Below are 24,771 nucleotides of genomic sequence, written 5' to 3' on the forward strand. Positions count from 1 at the left end.
CCCATGCTGTGTCTTAACTATTACTGCAGTCTTGTCTAGATGATCCTGCAATGTTTCTTTAACCAGTGATTCCATTATTTTCCCCAGAACACAAGTTAAACTAACAGGTCTATAGTTATGTGTCACCTTTTGAACCCCCTTTGTGAATTGGTGATACATTTGCACACCACCAGTCCATGGGGACCTCCCCTGAGTCCAAGGAAGCTCTCATTAATTATGGCTAAAGGTTTGCTTACTTCCTTTGCTGCCTCCTTTAATATAACTGGATAGATCCCTCCACCCCAGGTGGAGGGATCTATCCAGTTATATTAAAGGAGGCAGCAAAGGAAGGGGATAGTTCCCTCCACCCCAGGTGGAGGGATCTATCCCCTTCTAAATCTTCACAGCCCTCAACCTCCACAGCTGCAAACTGATCAGCTGAAGACACTGATTCTGGCAACAATGTTCGAGAGGTAAAACTTACTGATGTTATGCCTGGCTCCTCTCTTTTTTGTAATTTTATATTTTTAAAATTTTTTAAATTGCATGCTTTTGTAATTTTTCCTGCGCTTGAGATAAAAAATTGAATAAATATAATAAATAATTCTATTCGCATGTTCGTTGAACATTTCTTTTTTGATTCAATCAATTCAGTGAGCACAGTTGTGAGTGCTACACAAGCATGGGGGAAATTCCAACTTATGTAGAGTTCCACGGAACGCAACCCTTACATTAATCGGGGAGTGGCTGTATAGGTAAATAATTTTATTTTCGCTCTAAAAAATTGATTTCTAGGAATATATGGATATTCCTAGAAACCAATCATACAGATGTACATACAATCGATAGAACTTTTAAGATTATTTTCCAGTGCACGTTCCATAGTTCACATTTGCTACAAAATTTCTGCTACCAAATTCTTATCATCTACTCTTTAACCATTTCTCCAATTAGTTCTTTTTTGGTTTTTTTTAAAAATAATATTCCGACATTCTTTCCTCATTTTCATTCATCATTGTTTCAGAAAAAGTTTTTAGCTTTTAAAGATTCCCATGCAGTCACATTACACTGCATTTTGGACTGCAATTTTGTAGATCAGTGCTGGTCATATTATAGAAAGTTTTTTAAAATTTTCAGTCTTTCTTTAATGATACAACTTATAAACTTATTAAAGTAACAGTTTACTGTTATGCACTATCATTTGTTCTGCTAGGTTTTGACTCATTTTTGAGTTAGATATTGCATTGTGAACATCCACAGTACAAACAGAATCAGCTACGAAACACCGAAACTGTCTCCTTTATCATTGAAGTTTTAGCAGTGAAATAATGCAACTTCAAGCCAAATATCCTAACTGGGCAATAATGGTGAGGCTGGTTGAACAGGTGCCTCCATAGCCAGGTTGAACAGGTGCCTCCATAGCCAAATGCGGAGGATGCGGAAAGGTCAGGGAATGACCACCGTATATCCGCGGAGAAATATGGCCTTAGTTGCTAATGCTCCTAAAAACCAAACAACAACAACAGCTGGTAGAACACCATCAGGCCAAGAGTTTTTATATTGTTCTATGGGCAGAGAGCACTTCAGGAAAAGGTTTTGACAGATTAAATCAAACTGTTCACATCAGAGAACATACATCTTATCTTTTCTTCAACACAGTCAATTTTGGGTATCTCAAACAGTTTTTGTGAGTTAGGTTCAGATAAATACTTCCAACGATTCTTGCTACCCCTCACCATGTATGGAGTAGTGTCCACTAACATTGTGGTTAACATAGTTTTTCATAATTTCCTCCTTTAGGCCATGCCATTTTAAAAGAATTATTAAATTCTTTGGACTGCAATTTTGCTGAAGAAATTGTGACTTGTTCATCACGCAGCTTTCTCACAGATTGCTGTCAAATCTGCCATATGCATCAAATGTACTGCTAGCCATATTGAATTATCAACTGTGTCTTGGTAAATAGGTTGCCTTGTTGAGTTACATAGCAGTAATAATAATAATTAGAACTTAAACAGCAGTTTATTAGTGATTGATTGATTACTCAGTAATTCATATCAGATAGACAGATTTTTACTATACATCTTCAGGAATGAACTGAACTATGATTTGACGGGTTCTTTGGTATGTTACTACAAATTTGAGTTCTTAACAGATCTTGAAAAAAATATAAAAGATTTAGAAGTGGTAGGCTGAATATTTAGTCAGTGTAAAGTGAAACATTTATCTTTATTAAGACTGTGAACAAGACTTGTTCTCAGTCTTGTAAGCAGCAGTGTTTACGTATTGCTGATTCAATTGGAATGTTTTAACACAGGTCACTTCTTTTGAGGAAAGTTGCAACTACCCTTTATCTGTTTTTTTTTCTCACCCACTGCCTTGAAAGAGAAAACTGAGTATGTTTTTATTTTGGGTATTACCCAACAATCAAAAGGATAAATTATTTCAGCAAAACATTCAGTCCTTAAACAGACAGTTGTTTTGGTTTTGTTTCCTTAGAAATGAAACCAGAACAGCTGTTTTCATTTTGTTTTGGAACTGATCAGTATCTGTATGATTGACATCAATATATTTAAATGTGATTTGTCCATTTACTTTTTTTTTTTTTTTAATGTTTTGATTTTGGCAGTTAAAAGATTAATATACTTAGTCACATCAGTGAAATTTTCTGTTATTACAGCTTGTTGATCGTGTGCTTATTATTCTAATGCCCCAGAAATATCAACCAGATTATATATTTCTCAGGCGTATACCCATGTGGAGAATTCATTTGTATACATCTTTACAAGTCCTTTGTTTGGGCCTTTTGTGGTTTCTCAAATCAAATAAATATACAGCAATATTATTTCCACTTGTGGTAAGTATTTTTTTTAGTATATTTGTGTGGATATATATATGTATTGTGTGTGTGCATAGATATAGATAATATTGATAAAAATAATCAGGTTATTGAATGACAAAGTAAGCAAGCAAAGAATTAAAACAATTTATTAAACTGTGTTATGGATCCTGGATACTACTAATTACAGTAGAGAAACCTCGGCAACCATAATGAAATATAGACAAATGTTTATATTCAGTGTATAAGGAAGGGATGCTGACCTATCAATTGTAATTACCATGGAAAAATTGAGAAGGCCTGTAAGGTATAGGAGATAACCTGAAGTAAATTGATTAACATAAAAATGATAACGATGTTACCTACAGTAGTGGGTCCTAGGGCTTTAACTACTTCTTCAAAGGTTCGGCAGCCAAAACTGTAGGAGCCACCACAATAAGCAGGGTCTCTGTTTCTGTTATGATGTATATACATACGAAATGTATAAATCATAGCTGACCCGACAGAGACCAAAAAAAAAAATGGAATAAAATTAACTTTCAAACAACAACAACAAAAAAAAAAAAAAAAAAAAATTAGTGAAAATAATGCCAATAAAACTTTATTAAAGCAAAAAGAAGAATAAAAATTTTGAAATCAAAAAGACCAATACATTATAAAAATTTAAAAAAGTAACTGTAGATTACAGGATAAAGTCAGGTTAAAGTCAACTTGCTGTGTGTTTGGACCGGAATCGGTGAAATAGCTGCATGTGGTGTTTACAGAGCAACCAAGGAAGACCATTGGAGACCCAAGGAAGAAAGCTGATAGATCTCTGTCCAGAATGTTTATATCAGTTGAAGTAACCACGTGTGAGGGGGAAGAAGTGGAGTTGTCAAAATGTACACAAAGATATCTCCCTTGGCTGTATCATATTAAAGTATAAACAAAAAATTTATTTCTCTATTTACTATCACATTTTATAAGCCATTGATCAGGCCACATCTTGAATACTGCCTATAGGTTTGGAAGTCTCATTTAGTCGAGCCTTCTGGTCTCTTGCCAATGCCACTGGCCACACATTTTTTGTCCATCCATAATTCCACCTCTGTTATATCCTTATGGTTGTTATATCACATCATCTAATGATAAGTATGACTTATTAGTATCTTACTTTTCCTCTAATTCTTGCATCAATGATTTTGGTAAATTTGCTCCTCCTATCATACTAAACATGATTCATTCAGTACCTCCTTTGAATTTCCAACAGAAAGAGATTAGAAGATTCCTGAACATTTTCAATGCCAAGAAGTCTGTGCACGATAGAATTTCACCACTTGTTTTTAAAACCTATTCCACATTATTTTAGGTTTATATTACTTATCTGTGGATAGATTCCATGGAAGAGTTTTGAGAAGCTCATACAGTTGCTTTTGACATGTAATGCTTTTGATTGCATTTGGTATAAAGGTTATGGCCTGCTTTTATTTCTTGCAATCAGGTAGGCAACTTTCTCTCTGACCTCGTCGTTTTAGATGTGATGGTACCTTCTTTGTGTTTTTACTTCTCAACTAATGCCAAAGTTCCATGGTTCTACAAGATATGGTTATTAAATAACGAGATCACATGCACAGCCACTATACAAAAAGCACCTCCTGTGAAATAAAGACACGGCATTTTACCTTGAACCTTTCCCTGGTTTTCTAGTAAGTCATATTCCTACATGCTCATTTGCTTTGCAGTGAGACAGGTTTTCATTACCTTATGTTTTTGAAGTTTGCAAGATAAATGACAGACAAATGAATTGGACAGCAAATCAACTTCAGATTTTTAACAAAACTAAAGAAAACACCAACCGAAAAATATGAGTTGTTACATCAAGTTTATTGGGAAGATACTATGTCAAGATCTCATGTATGTGAATGGCACAAACAATTTTTAGAAGGAAGAGAGAAGGTGGAAGATGAACAAGCAGGCTATCCACTACTGATGGAAATGTGGACTGTGTAAGGACATCGATTAGAAGCCATCGTTTAAGCATTAGAATGGTTGCACCAGAACTCAGTATGCACAAGGAAACAGACAAATTTTAACTTAAAATTTAGGCATGAAAAAAGTGTGTGGCAAGATGGTGTCAAAAATTTGAATGAAGATCAAAGAATTAAAGACTAAGTTTGTGAAGATGTTTTGAAAAAAATTGAAGAGCTACACTATCTGAATACTGTATTACTTGCAATGAAAGTTCTGTGTTCCAGTACAACCTAGAAACTAAAAGACTGTCAATGCAATGGATGAAAAAACATTTCCCCAGGCAAAAAAAAAAAAAAAAAAAAAGCAAGAATGTCAGAATCAAAATGAAAACCATGCTCCTTGTTTTCTTCAATATTAAAGGAATTATTATGGCTGAATACCTCTCACTAAATCAGACTGTCAATCAAACGTACTACATTGAAGTCTGAGAAAGCTGCTTGAAAAAAGTGAATGAAAAGACCTGAATTGTGGAAGGATGGCTGGATGCTTCATCAAGACATTGATCCAGCACAATGCATTCTCTTTTCACTAGTTTTTGGCCAAAAAATAAATCCCTGTGTGTGAACATGCACCCTGCTTGCTGGACCTAGCCCCTTATGACTTTTTTATCTTCCCTAAATTGAAAAGTGTGCTTAAGGGAATCCATTCTCAGTCCAATGAAGACATTCAGAAAAAAACTACCAAAGTGTTAAAAGGGTTTGCAGAAAATGACTTCCGGAAATGTTTCCATGCTTGGAAGAAACATGGAACAGTGTGTGCAAGTCCAAGGCAAATTATTTTGAAGGGCGGAACTTGTCAGGTACAAAATATTTCATTATATTTATTTAATTGGAACAATCTTATTATTTAATAGCCACACCTTGTATTCTTTTGCTTACTCTCCTGCATATTAGTGACCTTTCTTTTAATGAAAATCTTGTCCTTTTGCTGAATAGTACATACATTTCTACTTCCATTTAAGAAAAAAAAAAATTCTGCTCTGCACAAACTGCTGCATCTTCTCAAATATCACCACCAATTCCTCAAGTGCTGATCTAGTAATTCTTTAATGATGAGAAGAAAATTCAGTTAAATTCAATCCTTCTAAAATCCAGTTCTGTCTTATTTATAGTTAAAAAAGGAAAAAAAAAAAAAAAAAGTATCTACTGGTCCATATTGATATTCAATGATATGTGATTTCTAGAACAGAAGAAATCTTTACTGTGACCTTCTAGACTTTCTTGACATAAGCAGATCACAAATATTGCATCCTCTTATCAGTAAAATCGACCCACTTTTGCTTGTGGTGTTGCTTTTCTTCTGAATTACTGCTAACTTTGTGCAAATGAGAAATCCTACCGTGAAATATTGTTGCATACATTGGGTGTTACCTCCAAATCTTCTGTGACTCTATTCAAAGAGCAGTCAGTTTAGTAATTTTTTCTTCCAGACTCTCCATCCCATGATAAAATAGAACTTCATTGTCATCCCCACAAAGATTTTCTGTTTATGCTGCATTCCTTTTCTACCTAATTCCACCCCTTTCTTCGAAACCATTCTGAACATGTACATTGATTAATTAGCATCCATTCAGAGTTCAGCTCCAGTCTTGCCGAAATAGCATTTTTATTTATCCCTTATGCTGCTTTATTTTTGAAATGGCCTCTTTTATGTATTTCTTGTAAAACACTGTCTTCAGAAATTCGTGAACAGTCTCAAAGTACTTTCTGTAATCTAAATTTATTAAATTTTTTTAATGTTTTGAAATTAAATTAATATTATTAGCATAGACTAAATATATATACATATACATAACTTGCCTCAAAAACTGTATTGGTTTGCTTAAAATAAAAACATGATTTGTGTGAAATTAAAACCTATAAATTGGGATATATTTCTGTGAAATAAAACATGACACAATTTACCTCATTCTTAATTAATTAAGATTATTAAGAATTTATTACAGTATACACAGAGCGTACAAATAAAGGAAGAAATATATGAGCTTTCGGCTATATGGTAGCCTTCATCAGAATTAAAAATACATGAATGGCAGTTGGAATGAAGATGTGCACTGCCAGGTGCGTGAGACGCGAGGTTTAATTGTTTGTTGACGTCTGTGGCTGTGACGCATGATGACGTGGCCAGCGCTTGTCCAATGATAGAACTACTGACTCTGTGATCGGGTTGACTTGGCAACCACTGTTCCTGTTCAAGGATTTATCCGAAGATTTTATATTTAACGATTCCAACCAGGTACGTTTTAGGTAATGGTGGGATCTGTCTACCACCACGACATCGCGGTGTGGGTCGATGTCGTGGTGGGTTGTCCAGACATGTTCGGCGATAGCCGAGTGTTCTATATCCGCTAAACGGATCGCTCTTTTGTGCTCCGAGAGACGTTTCTCGAGTCGACGTCCAGTCTCTCCAAAGTAGCAGCTAGTGCAGTCACGGCAAGAGATGCGGTAGACCAAACCGCTCTGCAGAAGGGTGGGGACAGGTGTTTTCACGTTGGAAATGAAAGAACGCAGTTTCTTGCCTGGGAGTTGGATGCACTTTATTCCGTGCGTTCTCAGGATTCTACCGATCTGTTGTGACAGGTTGGGGTAGTATGGGATGAATGCCCTCGTGGATGGCTCGTCACTGTTGGTGTTGTAGCTGGTCGTCACGATGTCACGTGTCTGTAGATCACACCTGTCGAGGACGTCAATGGGGTAGCCACACCTCGTAAGGTCTACTTTGACCCTAGTGACCTCTTTGCGTCTTTCATCAGCGGAGCTGGAGTGTGTCCAGGCGCGAGTAAGCAAGGTTCGGGCAGTGGAGAGGAGGTGGCCACGCGCGTGTGCTGACCGGAAGTTGGTGAACTGGCCAGCACACATGGGCTTACGATAAACTGTAGTCCTCAGGTATGTGCCTTCACGTCGGACAAGTGTGTCTAAATATGGTAAGGAGTTGTTCGACTCCAGCTCAATCGTGAATTTTATGAAGGGCGATAGTGAGTTGAGGTATGATAGAAGTCGCTGACCTGAGTCTCTAGGGATGACCACGAACACATCGTCAACATAGCGACACCAAAAGGCGATGTGACCTGGTGCGTGTGCAAACGCACGTCCCTCTAACTCCTCCATCACGATGTTTGCTGTGACCGAGCTGACAGGGGAACCCATGGCCGTGCCATGTATCTGCTGGTAGACTGAGTCATTAAATATGATCGCACCCCCTGTTAAGCACAGTCTGAGGGCGGCGGAAATGTCATCGGGTGTGAGACCAGTTCTTTCGTTGAGGGTTCTATCATTGTCCAAGAGTTGTTTTGCACAAGAAATGGCAAGTTCCACAGGGATGGAGGTAAAGAGCGATATGACGTCGCTCTTTACCTCCATATATTTATATTTATTAAATATAAAATCTTCGGATAAATCCTTGAACAGGAACAGTGGTTGCCAAGTCAACCCGATCACAGAGTCAGTAGTTCTATCATTGGACAAGCGCTGGCCACGTCATCATGCGTCACAGCCACAGACGTCAACAAACAATTAAACCTCGCGTCTCACGCACCTGGCAGTGCACATCTTCATTCCAACTGCCATTCATGTATTTTTAATTCTGATGAAGGCTACCATATAGCCGAAAGCTCATATATTTCTTCCTTTATTTGTACGCTCTGTGTATACTGTAATAAATTCTTAATGAATCCAGAGCGCGTAGGCCTGTTTCGTTATGTTCGTACTATTCTTGGCCAACCAGCATACGACATGGTCGTGAGACTACAGAAAGATTTTATCTTTATAGCCCGTAGTAGACAACACCTGAGGTTTGCGCATAGGTGCAAAGCTAACGAGATTATACCGAAAGGGTTTCGCTACAAACAACCGTTTTCTAATGAGCGCATGAGACGTGCCTGTCGGAACTTCGGCCTCAAAACCCTACGTATATGGATCGGCTGCCTCCATCATGACATACAACGTGCTTCAGCGAGCAAGGCAACCCTACTAGCCGACCTTAAGACTCTGATTCCCGATCCCGTTTACACCGATGTGGTCAACACTTTATGTCACCAGGCCGTCAGAGAATCAGATCTTTATTGTGCCCGACAGAAACGTAAGTTTTGTAATTTGATTAATGAATCCCGTCAATTTCGCAGCCAACGTAATACCCCTCTCACTAATTCCACGGACTTCGTATTGAACCTAAGCAGCAAACAGTTATCTGCGGACCAAATAAACTTATTGACTCTTGGCATGACATTTGCCGTTCTTCCTAAGCACCCGCCGATCACCGACATCGCCATAGGTGTGGAAGCCAGCTTATCACGCCTCCCAGAAGATGTAGCCAACACAATCCGCTTGAAGACTGCAGCAGTTCTACACCGTGCTCGCCCCGTCTCTTCTAACCTCAACCGTACACAGTTTTCTGCCCTCAAGGCATTGAAACAGGATTCGTCCATCGTCATTCTACCGGCAGACAAAGGCCGCCGTACGGTTGTAATGGATCACACTGATTACATGGCGAAAGCGCTACTACTTTTACGAGATACCACCGTATACAAACCCCTGACCATCAACCCCAACAGAGTTTTAGAACGATGGGAATCAGAGGTGAATATCCTCATCAACAGTTGGCTGAAACAAGGGAAGATCACACAGTCAACCCGTAATCACCTCCGTGCCTCCGGATGTCAGATCCCACGGTTTTACGGCCTACCGAAAGTGCACAAAGAAGACACACCACTGAAACCAATTGTATCCTGCTGTGGATCACCGACTTACGAGCTGTCTAAATTTGTCTCGAGACTTCTTTCTCCTCTAGTTGGCAAGACCACCCACACCGTCTCCAACAGTGTTGAATTCATAAAGAGGATTCGCACTGTATCCATCTCGCAGGATCAAGTTATGGCATCGTTCGACGTCATATCGCTCTTTACCTCCATCCCTGTGGAACTTGCCATTTCTTGTGCAAAACAACTCTTGGACAATGATAGAACCCTCAACGAAAGAACTGGTCTCACACCCGATGACATTTCCGCCGCCCTCAGACTGTGCTTAACAGGGGGTGCGATCATATTTAATGACTCAGTCTACCAGCAGATACATGGCACGGCCATGGGTTCCCCTGTCAGCTCGGTCACAGCAAACATCGTGATGGAGGAGTTAGAGGGACGTGCGTTTGCACACGCACCAGATCACATCGCCTTTTGGTGTCGCTATGTTGACGATGTGTTCGTGGTCATCCCTAGAGACTCAGGTCAGCGACTTCTATCATACCTCAACTCACTATCGCCCTTCATAAAATTCACGATTGAGCTGGAGTCGAACAACTCCTTACCATATTTAGACACACTTGTCCGACGTGAAGGCACATACCTGAGGACTACAGTTTATCGTAAGCCCATGTGTGCTGGCCAGTTCACCAACTTCCGGTCAGCACACGCGCGTGGCCACCTCCTCTCCACTGCCCGAACCTTGCTTACTCGCGCCTGGACACACTCCAGCTCCGCTGATGAAAGACGCAAAGAGGTCACTAGGGTCAAAGTAGACCTTACGAGGTGTGGCTACCCCATTGACGTCCTCGACAGGTGTGATCTACAGACACGTGACATCGTGACGACCAGCTACAACACCAACAGTGACGAGCCATCCACGAGGGCATTCATCCCATACTACCCCAACCTGTCACAACAGATCGGTAGAATCCTGAGAACGCACGGAATAAAGTGCATCCAACTCCCAGACAAGAAACTGCGTTCTTTCATTTCCAACGTGAAAACACCTGTCCCCACCCTTCTGCAGAGCGGTTTGGTCTACCGCATCTCTTGCCGTGACTGCACTAGCTGCTACTTTGGAGAGACTGGACGTCGACTCGAGAAACGTCTCTCGGAGCACAAAAGAGCGATCCGTTTAGCGGATATAGAACACTCGGCTATCGCCGAACATGTCTGGACAACCCACCACGACATCGACCCACACCGCGATGTCGTGGTGGTAGACAGATCCCACCATTACCTAAAACGTACCTGGTTGGAATCGTTAAATATAAAATCTTCGGATAAATCCTTGAACAGGAACAGTGGTTGCCAAGTCAACCCGATCACAGAGTCAGTAGTTCTATCATTGGACAAGCGCTGGCCACGTCATCATGCGTCACAGCCACAGACGTCAACAAACAATTAAACCTCGCGTCTCACGCACCTGGCAGTGCACATCTTCATTCCAACTGCCATTCATGTATTTTTAATTCTGATGAAGGCTACCATATAGCCGAAAGCTCATATTTCTTCCTTTATTTGTACGCTCTGTGTATACTGTAATAAATTCTTAATGAATCCAGAGCGCGTAGGCCTGTTTCATTATAATTAAGATTATGGTAGAAAACTAGAAATATCCGTTTTTAGAAAATTTCATTAGCTGCAAAAGAATGTGCATACGTGAAGATAAGAAATCAATTTATAAGAAGTCATATGTCACCTTACATAGAACCACACGTGACCATACTGTTTTTCACATTAATTTATCACTTAGTTTTATTATTATTTTGAAAAATATTGTTATTAATTAGTTTTAATTAATAACAACCTTTAATTATTTTATAATTTTTCTTTCAAAACTGTTCTGTTTGTAGCTTCCAGTGATGATTGGTATTCGCAAGTTGCTAGAATTTGTATTCACCGAACGAGAACTTCAAATGCTTGATGCTAGAATGCCAGAAATTATAAAAAGAAAAGAAGAAGAAAATCACAGAACTGAAAATAAAGGAATGGTAAAATTCATATTGTTTTTAATGTATATTACAGTTGTCTGAACCAATATGTGTTTTTGCTTACCAACAGGCTACTTTTTATTTGCACCTTGCAGCAGTGAAAATTAGCATTTCATTTTCTGTACATCTTTCTGACTATGTGTATATAACAGAACAGTACCTTTCCAGCTGAATAAACTTTTTCTGAAATACTGTAAATTTTTGGGTTAATAATGAAATCTGTTTTATTTTGTATTCTATTTACTAAAATTTGTTATGGAAACTCACTGTTGGTTGGTTTGACAACCCATCAATATAATATGGTAAGCAGAGTGAAGTTATTAGTTTCCTTTGATAATATTTCTCACATACAATATGGGTCACAAATAGTACGGCTGAATGGCAATGCTCTGTGAAGTTGAGAAAGAGCTTTAGCATAGTAATATTTTGTCATTCTGCTGCCTACTCTGACTGTGGATGAGGAAAGTTTTCTCCCAGACAACCTGCTTGATTACAATTGCTTCCACACATTTACTGGCTATTGAAATAAATTAGTTCTTACCCAGATAACTGATTGATGAATAAAGTCAAATTTATAAACACTGAATATATCATTTCTGAAATCCCAGAGTCCCCTGGTGACAAGGAATTGGTAGTGCTGTGGTTCTTCCGCAGCTAGGTTCTCTGAAAATGAACTGTAGTAAATTTTAATGTATGATATTTAAAACTTAACTTCTTAATTTTAGTATATTAACTTTTCCAGAATTATTTATATTCAATCCATTATACATTTATTTGTGTAATATATTGTCAACAAACTGCTTACTAAATTTTATTAATTAAATTTAAAGGTAAGTGAATATTGTTTCACTTAAAGGATTGTCATGCATGTATCCAAGGCAATGAATAGTTAGGATTAACTGGTGCCTAGGAATGGCAGTCATACAGCTTTGATGATATATGAGATGTGACTAGAAAGTTCCAGGAATGCTCACAGTAAAGAGCTGCATATGTATTATGTTTCTTCATCTGTCATTGGCACCTCCGTAGCCAGGTGGGCAGGAGCAGCAGTGCGAAGCACATGCTTCTTGATTAGACCGAGGTTCGCCCGTGACCACCAAATACGGAGGATGTGGAAAGGTCAGGGAATGACCACCGCATATCCCCGGAGCAATATGGCCTTAGTTGCTAATGCTCCAAATAAACATCTGTCCCGGAGCAATATGGCCTTAGTTGCTAATGCTCCTAAAAACCAAATAACATCTGTCATTACAGCAATTGCAATTACAAATTGTTGTGCATTTATTGTAAGCCTCACAATATTAAATTAAATTTGTTTTAGCTTCAAAAATTGAAAATTTCTGAAAAATTTATGAAATAGTGGCATGAACCTTAAATTTCTAGATAAATTGAGGAAACCACTATTGAAAGTTAAATATTTTATAAGTTGTTTATGCAGGATGAGGGATGCATTTGCATCCCTCATCCTGCTACAAACAATTTTCTAAGAGACAAGAAATACTTTTGACAGTTTGGTCCTTGAAACTGCCACAAACATTCTCTCAGATATTTGAATCTGGGCTTCCTACCTAAGAGTCTAAAATGCTGATGGAACTGATATTTGGGTGATACACAAGTCATGTGGACTGAATTTCGGCAAAGGCCGGTTGGTCTGTGACAGTCAATTCCTCTGCTTGCATCGTCATAATAGTGGAATTGTTAGTAACCCTGGGTATAAACCCCATGTGCTAGGCCTGAAATATGGCACCTAGTATACTGGAGGTGACTACCCAGGTGCAAACTGATGTAAGCAGCAGTTGAGGTGTGGTGCCCACACCACACGGAAGAATGCTGCCTTCTGTGTTACCAGGCAATACTAGGTGACAGATGACTCTCATCAACCAGTGCAATACCACCACTTTGCTTATTGGAGGCTTGAAGTGGTGGGACTCATGTTTACTCTTCAGAGCAAAGCTCTGGCAACCTCCCACATCTCTTCCATCATGCAGTATGATTGGTGTCTTTTGAGGTTATGACGAACATCCTGGCGAGATCCAATCTGCTTTATATTTTGAGGGTACAGCTCTTAAACAGTGTTTGTAGACTGGCTGCTAGATAGTCTAGGACAGTGGTGCACAAACTGTGGGGCACGACCCCCTGAGGGGTCGCGGGATAAATTAAAGGGGTTGCGGAAATTTTTAAATAAATATATTTTTTGTGTACATAAAAGCTAAAAACCTGTTGTTAAAATTGCTTTTTCAATACTGTAGGTGTAGAGACCTTGCTACCCGAACTAAGTCTGAGATACAAATGAATCCTACTGCCTACAGCGTTGAGAATACGCCTTAATTTGCTCACTGGCTATGGATACACGAAAAGCAGCTGACTAGTGAGACTACTCAGCATGTATTAATACTTCTCAGTCCTACTCAAATTCTAAGTAGTACTGAGAAATACTACTGAATTAATCCCCCACGGTAATCCCTTTAACTTTTAATTCGTGCTTCCTACAGCACAAATTCTCAAATTGCCTGTACTGTATTGCCTAAAGGCCAGAGGTGCGAATGTGCGGTAGCAGTAAATGTGCATAGCAAGTGTGTTGCACACAAGCTTTATTCTGCTTCATAATTCAGTGCATCCTTCTTGCTGCAATCAAAATTATTTCAATTATGCATGGGGAAATGTACAGTAACAATTTAAAAACCATTCCACTGTCCAGAACATAAAACATAAAAAAACATCAGACAACATAAAATTCAGTTTATTAAATCAATTGAGAGAAAATCCAATTTTTGCATTGCAGTTAGATGAACCATCAGATGAACAGTTAGATATTTCAAACCTTCCTCAACTTATTGTATATCTCAGATACTGCTATAAGAGGGATATTTCGGAGGATTTTCTATTTTGAAAAGCTTTGGAAGGAAGAACAACAGGCCAGAAGATTTTTGACGTTATAAATGTTTTCTTTCAAACAAATAATGTTCTTGTTTATACTCCAGCACGACCACCAGGTCAGTGGAGTTTACAATAAATCAATCAATACAAATGTTAATCGTATTTAGCAGTCGTGGGCTCGAATCCCGGGCCACTCAGAGTGTGTGCTACTGCACCCGCGCTCCTGACCACTCGGCTACATCAGGCCATCTAACTTTAGTATTAGTATTAGCAAGGACACATGATGCAAGAAAGCAAGCTTATATAGCATCAGCCAAAAAAAAAAAAAAAAAAAACACCCTGATTTCACCCATCCCCTCACTCCAAATGTTTGTCAAGTTCTGCCTTGAATCTATTTAAGCTATCAACTTCTACAACGACAGATGGAAGTTTGTTCCAGCAATCAACCACCTGCTGGCTAAAGGCAAACTTCTGCGCATCTATCTTATAAACATCTTTCCTCAATTTGAATTTATGCCCTCTCAGGCGATTATTCTGAGCAAGAGGAAGAATCCCAAAAGCATTGAGCATGCTCAAACCATTCAAGGCTTTATACACCTCAATCAGATCACCTCACAGGTGCCTAGTCTCCAGACACTGTAATTTTCAAAACTTAAGCTTTTCTTCATAAGAGCAACCCATTATTCTGTTCACTAATCTTGTTGCCCTTCTCTGTTCTCGTTCCAACAGCTCTGCATCCTTCTTAAAATGTGGCCTCCAGACCTGTATACAGTACTCAAGGTGTGGCCTGACCATTGCATTATACAAGGGGATAATCACCTCCTTATCCCTGCTAGAAAACTTCCTGTATATCATTGACAAGACACCATGAGCTACTGTTGCAGACCGTCTGCACTGCTCAGAAAACTTCATATCTGCCTGCACAATTACCCTCAGGTCTTTTTCATCCTCTACCACTGTCAGTGTGGTACCACAGAGTTGATACGTTACTCTGAAATTACTGCTTCCCATATGTAGTACTTTACATTTGTCAATGTTAAACTTCATTTGCCACCTCTCAGCCCATCTGCTCAACTTTTCTAGATCCTGTTTTGCAGCAGTGTAGTGTCATTAACAACCCTGCCAACATTTGTATCATCTGCAAACCTATCCAAATATATGATATCAAAGTTATTATTTGCATCCAGTTCCTTTGTGACTACATCATAGTATCCAATCAGATTCGTCAGACAAGACTTCCCCTTAACAAACCCATGCTGTGTCCAAGCTATAACTGAAGTCTTGTCTATATGATCCTGCAATGCTTCTTTAACAGTGCCTCCATTAATTTCCCTGGAACAGAAGATAAACTAACAGGTCTGTAATTACCTGTGTCCCCCTTTGATCCTCCTTTGTGGATTGCGGTCACATTTGCACATCTCCAATACATGGGTACCTCCCCTGAGTCCAGGGGAATTCTCATAATTAGGGCTATGGGTTTGCTTACTTCCTTTGCCGTCTCCTGTAATATAACTGGATACATTCCATCCACCACAGGTGCCTTTCTTATGTTTATCTTCAACAATGTCTCCTCCACTTTACTTTCAGTTATTACAAGATTATCTAGCTTACTGCCAGAGTTGAATACACCTCTAGCATTCCCCTCCCTGAATAACTCCTCATGTGTGAATGTAGATGCAAAATATTCATTTAGTTTGTTAGCTTCCTGAGCAGGATCATCAAGAGTTGAACCATCGATATCAAGTGGACCAATCTGATTCATCCCCTTCCTTCTAGAGTTTACATAAGTAAAGAACTCTTTAGCATTAGCATTAGCATTAGTAGAGGCATACGATGCAAGAAAGCAAGCTTATTCAGCATCAGCCAAAAAAAAAAAAAAAAAAAAACCCACTCCCATTTCACCCCTCCGTTCGTTCGAAATACCTGTCCAGTTGAGCTTTAAATTTGTTTAGGCTATCAACTTCAACAACAAGTGATGGAAGTCGGTTCCACCAACCAACCACCCGCTGGCCAAAGGCAAATTTCCGCACATCTATCCGACATCCGTCCTTCCTCAATTTGAATTTATGCCCTCTGAGGTGATTATTCTGAGAAAGATGAAGAATCCCATTGGCATTGAGCATGCTCAAACCATTCAAGGCCTTATACACCTCTATCAGATCACCTCGCCGGTGCCTAGTCTCCAGACTCTGTAATTTGCAAAACTTAAGCCTTTCTTCGTAAGAGCAACCCTTTGTTCCATTTACTAATCTTGTTGCCCTTCTCTGTACCCGTTCCAGCAGCTCTACATCCTTCTTGAAATGAGGCCTCCAGACCTGTATACAGTACTCAAGATGTGGCCTAACCATTGCCTTATACAAGGGAATAATCACCTCCTTATCCCTGCTAGAAAAATTCCTGTATATCATTGACAAGACACCATGAGCTACTCTTGCAGCTCGTCTGCACTGCTCAGAGAACTTCATATCTCCCTGCACAATTACCCCCAGGTCCTTTTCATTCTCCACCACTGTCAGTGCAGTACCGCAGAGTTGATACGTTGCTCTGGGGTTACTGTTTCCCATATGTAGTACTTTACATTTGTCAATGTTAAACTTCATTTGCCACCTCTCAGCCCATCTGTTCAACCTTTCCAGATCCTGTTGCAGCAGCATAGCGTCAGTAGTGTCCTTAACGACCCTGCCAACCTTTGTATCATCTGCAAACTTGGACATTAAGCTTGATATCCCATCATCAATATCATTCATAAACACCGAAAACAACAACGGACCCAACACTGAACCTTGAGGAACTCCACTAATAACATTAGTCCACGTTGAGCAGTGTCCATTGATTACCACTCTCTGTCTTCTGCCACTCAACCATCCCCTTATCCATAGTAGCAATTTGCCTCCAATGCCACACTGCTCCAATTTGTGCAGCAGTCTTCCATGTGCAACAGTATCAAAAGCCTTTCTAAGATCCAAATATATAATATCAAAGTTATTCCCTGCATCCAGTTCTTTTGTGACTACATCATAGTATCCAATCAAATTGGTCAGGCAAGACCTGCCCTTAACAAAACCATGCTGCGTCTGAGCTATAACTGAATTCTTGTCTAGATGATCCTGCAGTGCTTCTTTAACCAGTGCCTCCATTAATTTACCTGGAACAGAAGTTAAACTAACAGGTCTATAATTACTTGTGTCAGCCTTTGATCCTCCTTTGTGAATTGGGGTTACATTTGCACATCTCCAGTCTATGGGTACCTCCCCTGAGTCCAAAGAAGCTCTCATAATTATGGCTAGGGGTTTGCATACTTCCTTTGCTGCCTCCTTTAATATAACTGGATAGATCCCATCCACCCCAGGTGCCTTTTTTATGTTTATCCTCAACAATCTCTCCTCCACTTTCCTCTCAGTTATTACAAAATCATCCAGCTCACTGCCAATGTTTACTTTACCTACATCATTCTCCTTCCTGAATAACTCCTCATGCGTGAATGTAGATGCAAAATACTCGTTTAGATTGTTAGCCACCTGAGCAGGATCCTCAACTGTTGAACCATCAATATCCAGTGGACCAATCTGATTCATCCCTTTCCTTCTCGAGTTCAAGTATGTAAAGAACTCTTTTCTGTTTTTCTTTGCATCCTTTGCCAAGGATTTTTCGTAGTCTGCCTTTGCCTGCCTAATCTCCTTTGTGACTTGGTTACAGACCAACTTATATCTATCATAGGCTTCCATGTCACCCATTAATTTATATGTATCCCATGCATTTTTCTTCTCTGCCACATGTCTCATTAGTTCATCTGACAACCATTTAGGCCTAAACCTTGAACAATATTTCTTAGTTGGTATGTAAAGCCTGGTAGCCTCCAAGATTAGTTCCTTGAATGCTTCCCATTTAGAGTTTGCTGTTGGTAACATCATCAGTTGGTCCCACTGTACAGAATTTAAATACTGTCTCAGACCATCATAGTCGCCTTTACGAAAACAAAAACCCTTCCCTTTACCTCTGATGGTAGTTACCTCCTTGAGTAAATCCCACTTCAACACACTGTGATCACTGCCACCTAGTGGTTCATTTATCTGCAGGTTCTTAATGCACGAAGAGTCACTACTGATAATCAGATCAAGAGTATTGCTCCCTCTTGTTGCCTCACGAACATGCTGATGTAGAAAACAATCATCCAATAAATCCACAAAAGCCTTGCTAGTGTGCGAGTGACCAACCCACAAATTCCAGTCAATATCTGGGAAATTAAAATCCCCCATTATAAGACTCTCTGATTTACTGGCCCACTCTATTTCCCTGTACAATATCTTATTATACTCATCAGAGTCATTAGGCCTATAGCACACTCCTACTCTCAATTTTGATTTCCCTATGCTTATGTCACACCAAACTGATTCGGCACTGCCCTGTCCATCGATGTCAACTGGCTTCACTTCCTTGGACTTTATGTGTTTCTTAATTAATAGCATAACCCCTCCTCCCCTCCTGTCCTGTCTATCCTTTCTATACACATTGTATTCCCCAAATTCCAGTTCCGCATTACTTATATCTGTGTGACACCACGTCTCTGATATCCCAACAATATCTGCCTTTGATGTTTTGAGCAATACCTCAAATTCATCAAATTTATTTACCAAACTCCTAGCATTGGTGTACACGCAGGTATACATGCACCTGTTTCTATTCTTTGCTACCCTAACGCAACCCATGTGTTTACTTGTACCGCAATGACTACCAGCAGTCTCTGAAATATCCTGCATCTTGTTTTTCAGACTTCTGCTCATATCAATAGAAGCAGTGCAAGAATCACTTCCACCTCTGCCAGTGGCTACTGTTAATCTATTAGTCCTTGTATCCCCCCCAACTAGCAGTTTTCCGACCCACCTAACACTGCCTCGACAGCATCAGCAAAAATTCTTGCACCCTTTCTATTTAAGTGTATCCCATCCCTGTAGAAGCAATCTCTCCTGTTAACAAGTACAGTCCAGGCTGAAAAAAATTCTACCCCTTGAGCCTTGCACAATCCCTCCAGGGCCGAATTGATCGACAAGGCTCTCATCATATACTCCCTCCTATCGTGTCTGGGCAGAATTGCAGACACTTTCAAGTTCAACCCTAATTCACGGCTTTTTTTCAGCAGTGACCTGTACTTGCTAAGTAATTCCGCCGGTCTCCTCTTTGCTGTTTTTCTTTGTGTCCTTTGCCAAAGATTTCTCATAATCTGCCTTCGCCTGCCTAACCTCCTTTGTAACTTGGTTACAGACTAGCTTATAACTATTATAGGCTTCTGTGTCACATGTTACTTTATATGTATCTCATGCATTTTTCTTCTCTGTCACATGTTGAACAATATTTCTTTGTTGGTATGAAAAGTCTAGTAGCTTCCAAAATTAATTCTTTGAATGCTTCCCATTTTGAATTTGCTGTTGGTAACATCATCAGTTGGAACAACTGTGTTGCGATTTGTACTGATGTCTGCATTAAATAAAGGTTTAAAAGGCAAAGTAAAGAAAATTGCTCCAAATACAGTTGTTAATCATTGCATTATACATAGGGAAGCATTAGTAACAAAGGAAATGCAAACTGATTTGCGTGAAATTTTTAAAGATGCAGTAAGTGTGATCAACTTTATTGAAATTAGAAGCAGACTTTTCACTGTTTAATGAAACGGTGACCTTAACAAGTACAGGTCACTGTTGAAAAAAAGCTGTGAATTAGGGTTGAATTTGCAAGTGTCTGCAATTCTGCCCACACACGATAGGAGGGAGTATACGCTGAGAGCCTTGTCGATCAATTCGGTCCTGGAAAGATTGTGCAAGGCTCTAGGGGTAAAATTTTTTTCAGCCTGGTCTGTACTTGTTAACAGGAGAGACGGCTTCTACAGGGATGGGATACACTTAAATAGAAAGGGTGCAAGAATATTTGCTGATGCTATCAAGGCAGTGTTAGGTGGGTCGGAAAACTGCTAGCTTAGGGAGATACAAGGACTAATAGATTAACAGTAGCCACTAGCAGAGGTGAAAGTGATTCTTGCACTGCTTCTATTGGAATGAGCAGCAGCCTGGAAAACAAGATGCAGGGTATTTCAGACTGCTGGGAGTCATTGCAGTACAAGTAAACACATGGGTTGTGTTAGGGTAGCTAAGAATAGGAACAGGTGCATGTATACTTGAATGTATACCAATGCTGGGAGTTTGGTAAATAAATTTCATGAATTTGAGGTATTGCTCAAAACATCAAAGGCAGATATTGTTGGAATATCAGAGATGTGGTGTCACACAGATATAAGTAATGCGGAACTGGAATTTGGGGAATACAATGTATATAGAAAGGATAGACAGGATAGGAAGGGAGGAGGGGTTATGCTATTAGTTAAGAAACACATAAAATCCAAGGAAGTGAAGCCAGTTGACATCGCTGGACAGTGCAGTGGGAGATCAAAATTGAGAGTAGGAGTGTGCCATAGGCCTAATGACTCTAAGTATAAAAAGAAACTGTACAGGGAAATAGAATGGGCCAGTAAATCAGAGAGTCTTATATTGGGGGGATTTTAATTTCCCAGATAATTTTTGACTGGAATTTGTGGGTTGGTCACTCACACACTAGCAAAGCTTTAGTGGATTTATTGGATGATTGTTTTCTACATCAGCATGTTCGGGAGGTAACTAGAGGGAGTAATAATCTTGATCTGATTATCAGTAGTGATTCTTCATGCATTAAGAATCTGTGGATAAAGGAACCACTAGGTAGCAGTAATCACAGTCTGCTGAAGTGGGATTTACTCAAAGAGGTAACTACCATCAGGGGTAAAGGGAAGGGTTTTTGCTTTCGTCAAGGCGACTACGATGGTCTGAGACAGTATTTAAATTCTATACAGTGGGACAAACTGATGATGTTACAAACAGCAAATTCAAAATGGGAAGTATTCAAAGAATTTATCTTGGAGGCTACTAGGTTTTACATACCAACTAAAAAATATTGTTCAAAGTTTAGGCCTCAATGGATGTCAGATGAACTAAAGAGACATATGGCAGAGAAGAAAAATGTGGGATACATATAAATTAATGGGTGACATGGAAGCCTATGATAGATATAAGCTGGTCTGTAACCAAGTCACAAAGGAGATTAGGCAGGCAAAGGCAGATTATTGGAAATCCTTGGCAAAGAATGCAAAGAAAAACAGAAAAGAGTCTTTACTTATGTAAACTCTAGAAGGAAAGGGATGAATCAGATTGGTCCAGTGGATATTGATGGTTCAACTGTTGATGATCCTGCTCAGGTGGCTAACAAACTAAACGAGTATTTTGCATCTACATTCACACATGAGGAGTTATTCAGGAAGGGGAATGTCAGAGGTGAAGTGAACTCAGGCAGTGAGCTAGATGATTTGTAATAACTGAGAGGAAAGTGGAGGAGAAATTGTTGAGGATAAACATAAAAAAGGCACCTGGGGTGGATGGGATCTATCCAGTTATATTAAAGGAGGCAGCAGAGGAAGTAAGCAAACCCTTAGCCATAATTATGAGAGCCTCTTTGGAATCAGGGGAGATACCCATAGACTGGAGATGTGCAAATGTGACCCCAATTCACAAAGGAGGATCAAGGGCTGAGAAAAGTAATTATAGACCTGTGAGTTTAACTTCTGTTCCAGGAAAATTAATGGAGGCACTGGTTAAAGAAGCACTGCAGGATCATCTAGACAAGACTTCAGTTATAGCTTGGACACAGCATGGTTTTTTCGAGGGAAAGTCTTTCCTGACCAATTTGATTGGGTACTATGATGCAGTCACAAAAGAACTGGATGCAGGGAATAACTTTGATATTATATATTTGGATCTTAGAAATGCTTTTGATACTGTTGCACATGGAAGACTGCTGCACAAATTGGAGCAGTGTGGTAATGGAGGCAAATTGTTGCTATGAATAAAGGGATGGTTGAGGGTGATAAGACAGAGTGGTAATCAATGGACACTGCTCATTGTGGACTAATGTTATTAATGGAGTCCCTCAGAGTTCAGTGTTGGGTCCATTGTTGTTTTCTGTATTTATAAATGATATTGATGATGGTATATCAAGCTTAATGTCCAAGTTTGCAGATGATACAAAGGTAGGCAGGGTTGTTAAGGACACTACTGACAGTATGCTGCTGCAACAGAATCTGGAAAGGTTGAGCAAATGGGCTGTGAGGTGGCAAATGAAGTTTAACATTGACAAGTGTAAAGTACTACATATGGGAAGCAGTAATCCCAGAGTAACGTATCAACTCTGTGGTACCACACTGACAGTGGTAGAGAATGAAAAGGGCCTGGGGGTAATTGTGCAGGCAGATATGAAGTTTTCTGAGCAGTGCAGAGAGTCTGCAAGAGTAGCTCATAGTGTCTTGTCAGTGATAAAAAGAGGAATTTTTCTAGCAGGGATAAGGAGGTGTTATCCCCTTGTATAAGGCAATGGTCAGGCCACACCTTGAGTACTGTATACAGGTCTGGAGGCCTCATTTTAAGAAGGATGTAGAGCTGTTGGAATGAGTACAGAGAAGGTCAACAAGATTAGTGAATGGAACAAAGGTTTGCTTTTACGAAGAAAGGCTTAAGTTTTGCAAATTACAGTGTCTGGAGACGAGGCACCTGCGAGGTGATCTGATTGAGGCGTATAAAGCCTTGAATGGTTTGAGCATGCTCAATGCTTTTGGGATTCTTCCTCTTGCTCAGATTAACCGCCTGAGAGGGCATAAATTCAAATTGAGGAAAGATGGTTATAAGATAGATGTGCGGAAGTTTGCCTTTAGTCAGCAGGTGGTTGATTCCTGGAACAAACTTCCATCTGTCATTGTAGAAGTTGATAGCTTAAATAGATTCAAGGCAGAAGAATTTGACAAACATTTGGAGCAAGTGGATGGGTGAAATAAAGTTTTTTTTTTTTTTTTTTTTTTGGCTGATGCTATATGAGCTTGCTTTCTTGCATCATGTGCCTATGCTAATTAATTTCAATCTTTCTAAAACCCGGTCCTGTCTTATATCTCACAAAAAGGATTCTTCTGCTCCTGTGCTTATCTTTGATGATACTTTGATTTCTAGTCAAGATCATATATATATATTCAGATTACCCTGACTTCTAATCTCTCTTAGCTTAAGCACATTACAAATATTGCTTCCTCTGCATCTAAAAAACTTGGGTTTTCTCTTTTGCTGTTGGCGTTACTTACTTCCAAACAGCCATTCAATCTGTACAAATCACAAATCTGTTCCTACCATGAATTATATTTCCCACATATGGGACAGTGTCCCAAAACCTCTCTCAGGCTTCTAGATTCCATTCAAAAGAGGGTAGGTAGGTTAATTAATGACTGATCTCTAACAAAGTCTCTGCACTCTCTGTCTCATAGACATTCTGTTTCTGCTGCATACCTTTTATGTAGATACTTCTATGGGCACTTTCTTCTGAATTGGCTTCTATAATTCGGGCTCTCTTCCAAACCAGTCTGAACATGTGCTGCAACCAGTCAACATCCTTTTACTGTCCAACTTGAAACTCACAGAACCAACTTTTCTTCTTTCTCATTTATTCATTCAACTTCCATTTTCTGGAACAACCTTTCTTTATATGTATTTCCTGAAAATTGCAATCTATTAATTATATTAATAGATTGTAATATAATCTATTAATTACAATCTACCAAAATTCAAGTCTGGTGTCAACAAATATCTTCTTTAATCTTCTTAACCTTCAACCCATGTATGGTACTAAGTACTATAGGTTCTAATACCTCTTGTGCTTGGGTTTCTCATAAAAATATATATATATATATATTTATCCAGCCAGGAAATGACAACAAAAACTGATGAAAATTTGAAAAAAATGCAAACTCATTTGAATCAGTTGTAGAGCAATTATTAAAATACTGGTAGAACAATACTGGTGGGGATGGATAATAAGTGTTTATCAAAATTTCAATCATCATTCTTGAAATGGAGAAGGCCTGTATGGAGGTAGTAACTCATGACCACCCACTGAGTCATGAACTGGTTTGCTTTAGGTACATTTAGGAAAAAATTCAAGCAAAGCCAAACTTTCTTGATAACTAATTACAAAGATAGAACATGGTTATGTTTTTGAGGCCATTGTAAAAAAGAATACTATTACACAATAGCATTCTTTTGATGAATGATGAATTAGACCTGGAAGACCATAAATAAAAGGACTATAAAAGGAGGAGACAAAACAAAGAAAGAAGAAATGTTCAATATCATATCACACCACTTGATAAAGAAGGAAAAGATGTGGATGACTTTTTTTCAAAGCCAGACAGTGACATTGCCGAAAAGAGGAAATGTGACAGA

General features: G+C 39.3%; 1 protein-coding gene across 1 annotated transcript in view; it reads left to right on the top strand.

Moving 5' to 3' along the window:
- LOC150082228 (electroneutral sodium bicarbonate exchanger 1-like) overlaps positions 1–24,771 on the top strand; it is a 313,808-nt gene that overhangs the window by 263,137 nt on the left and 25,900 nt on the right. Inside the window, exons 20-21 of the mRNA XM_090380066.1 lie at positions 2,660–2,836; positions 11,423–11,560. Of these exons, the coding sequence (XP_090236192.1) occupies positions 2,660–2,836; positions 11,423–11,560 (315 nt within the window). The remainder of the gene's footprint in view (positions 1–2,659; positions 2,837–11,422; positions 11,561–24,771) is intronic.

The sequence above is a fragment of the Mastigoproctus giganteus genome, chromosome 8 (genome assembly GCF_048544385.1).
Source record: "Mastigoproctus giganteus isolate SK-2022 chromosome 8, ASM4854438v1, whole genome shotgun sequence".
Classification (NCBI taxonomy): domain Eukaryota; kingdom Metazoa; phylum Arthropoda; class Arachnida; order Uropygi; family Thelyphonidae; genus Mastigoproctus; species Mastigoproctus giganteus.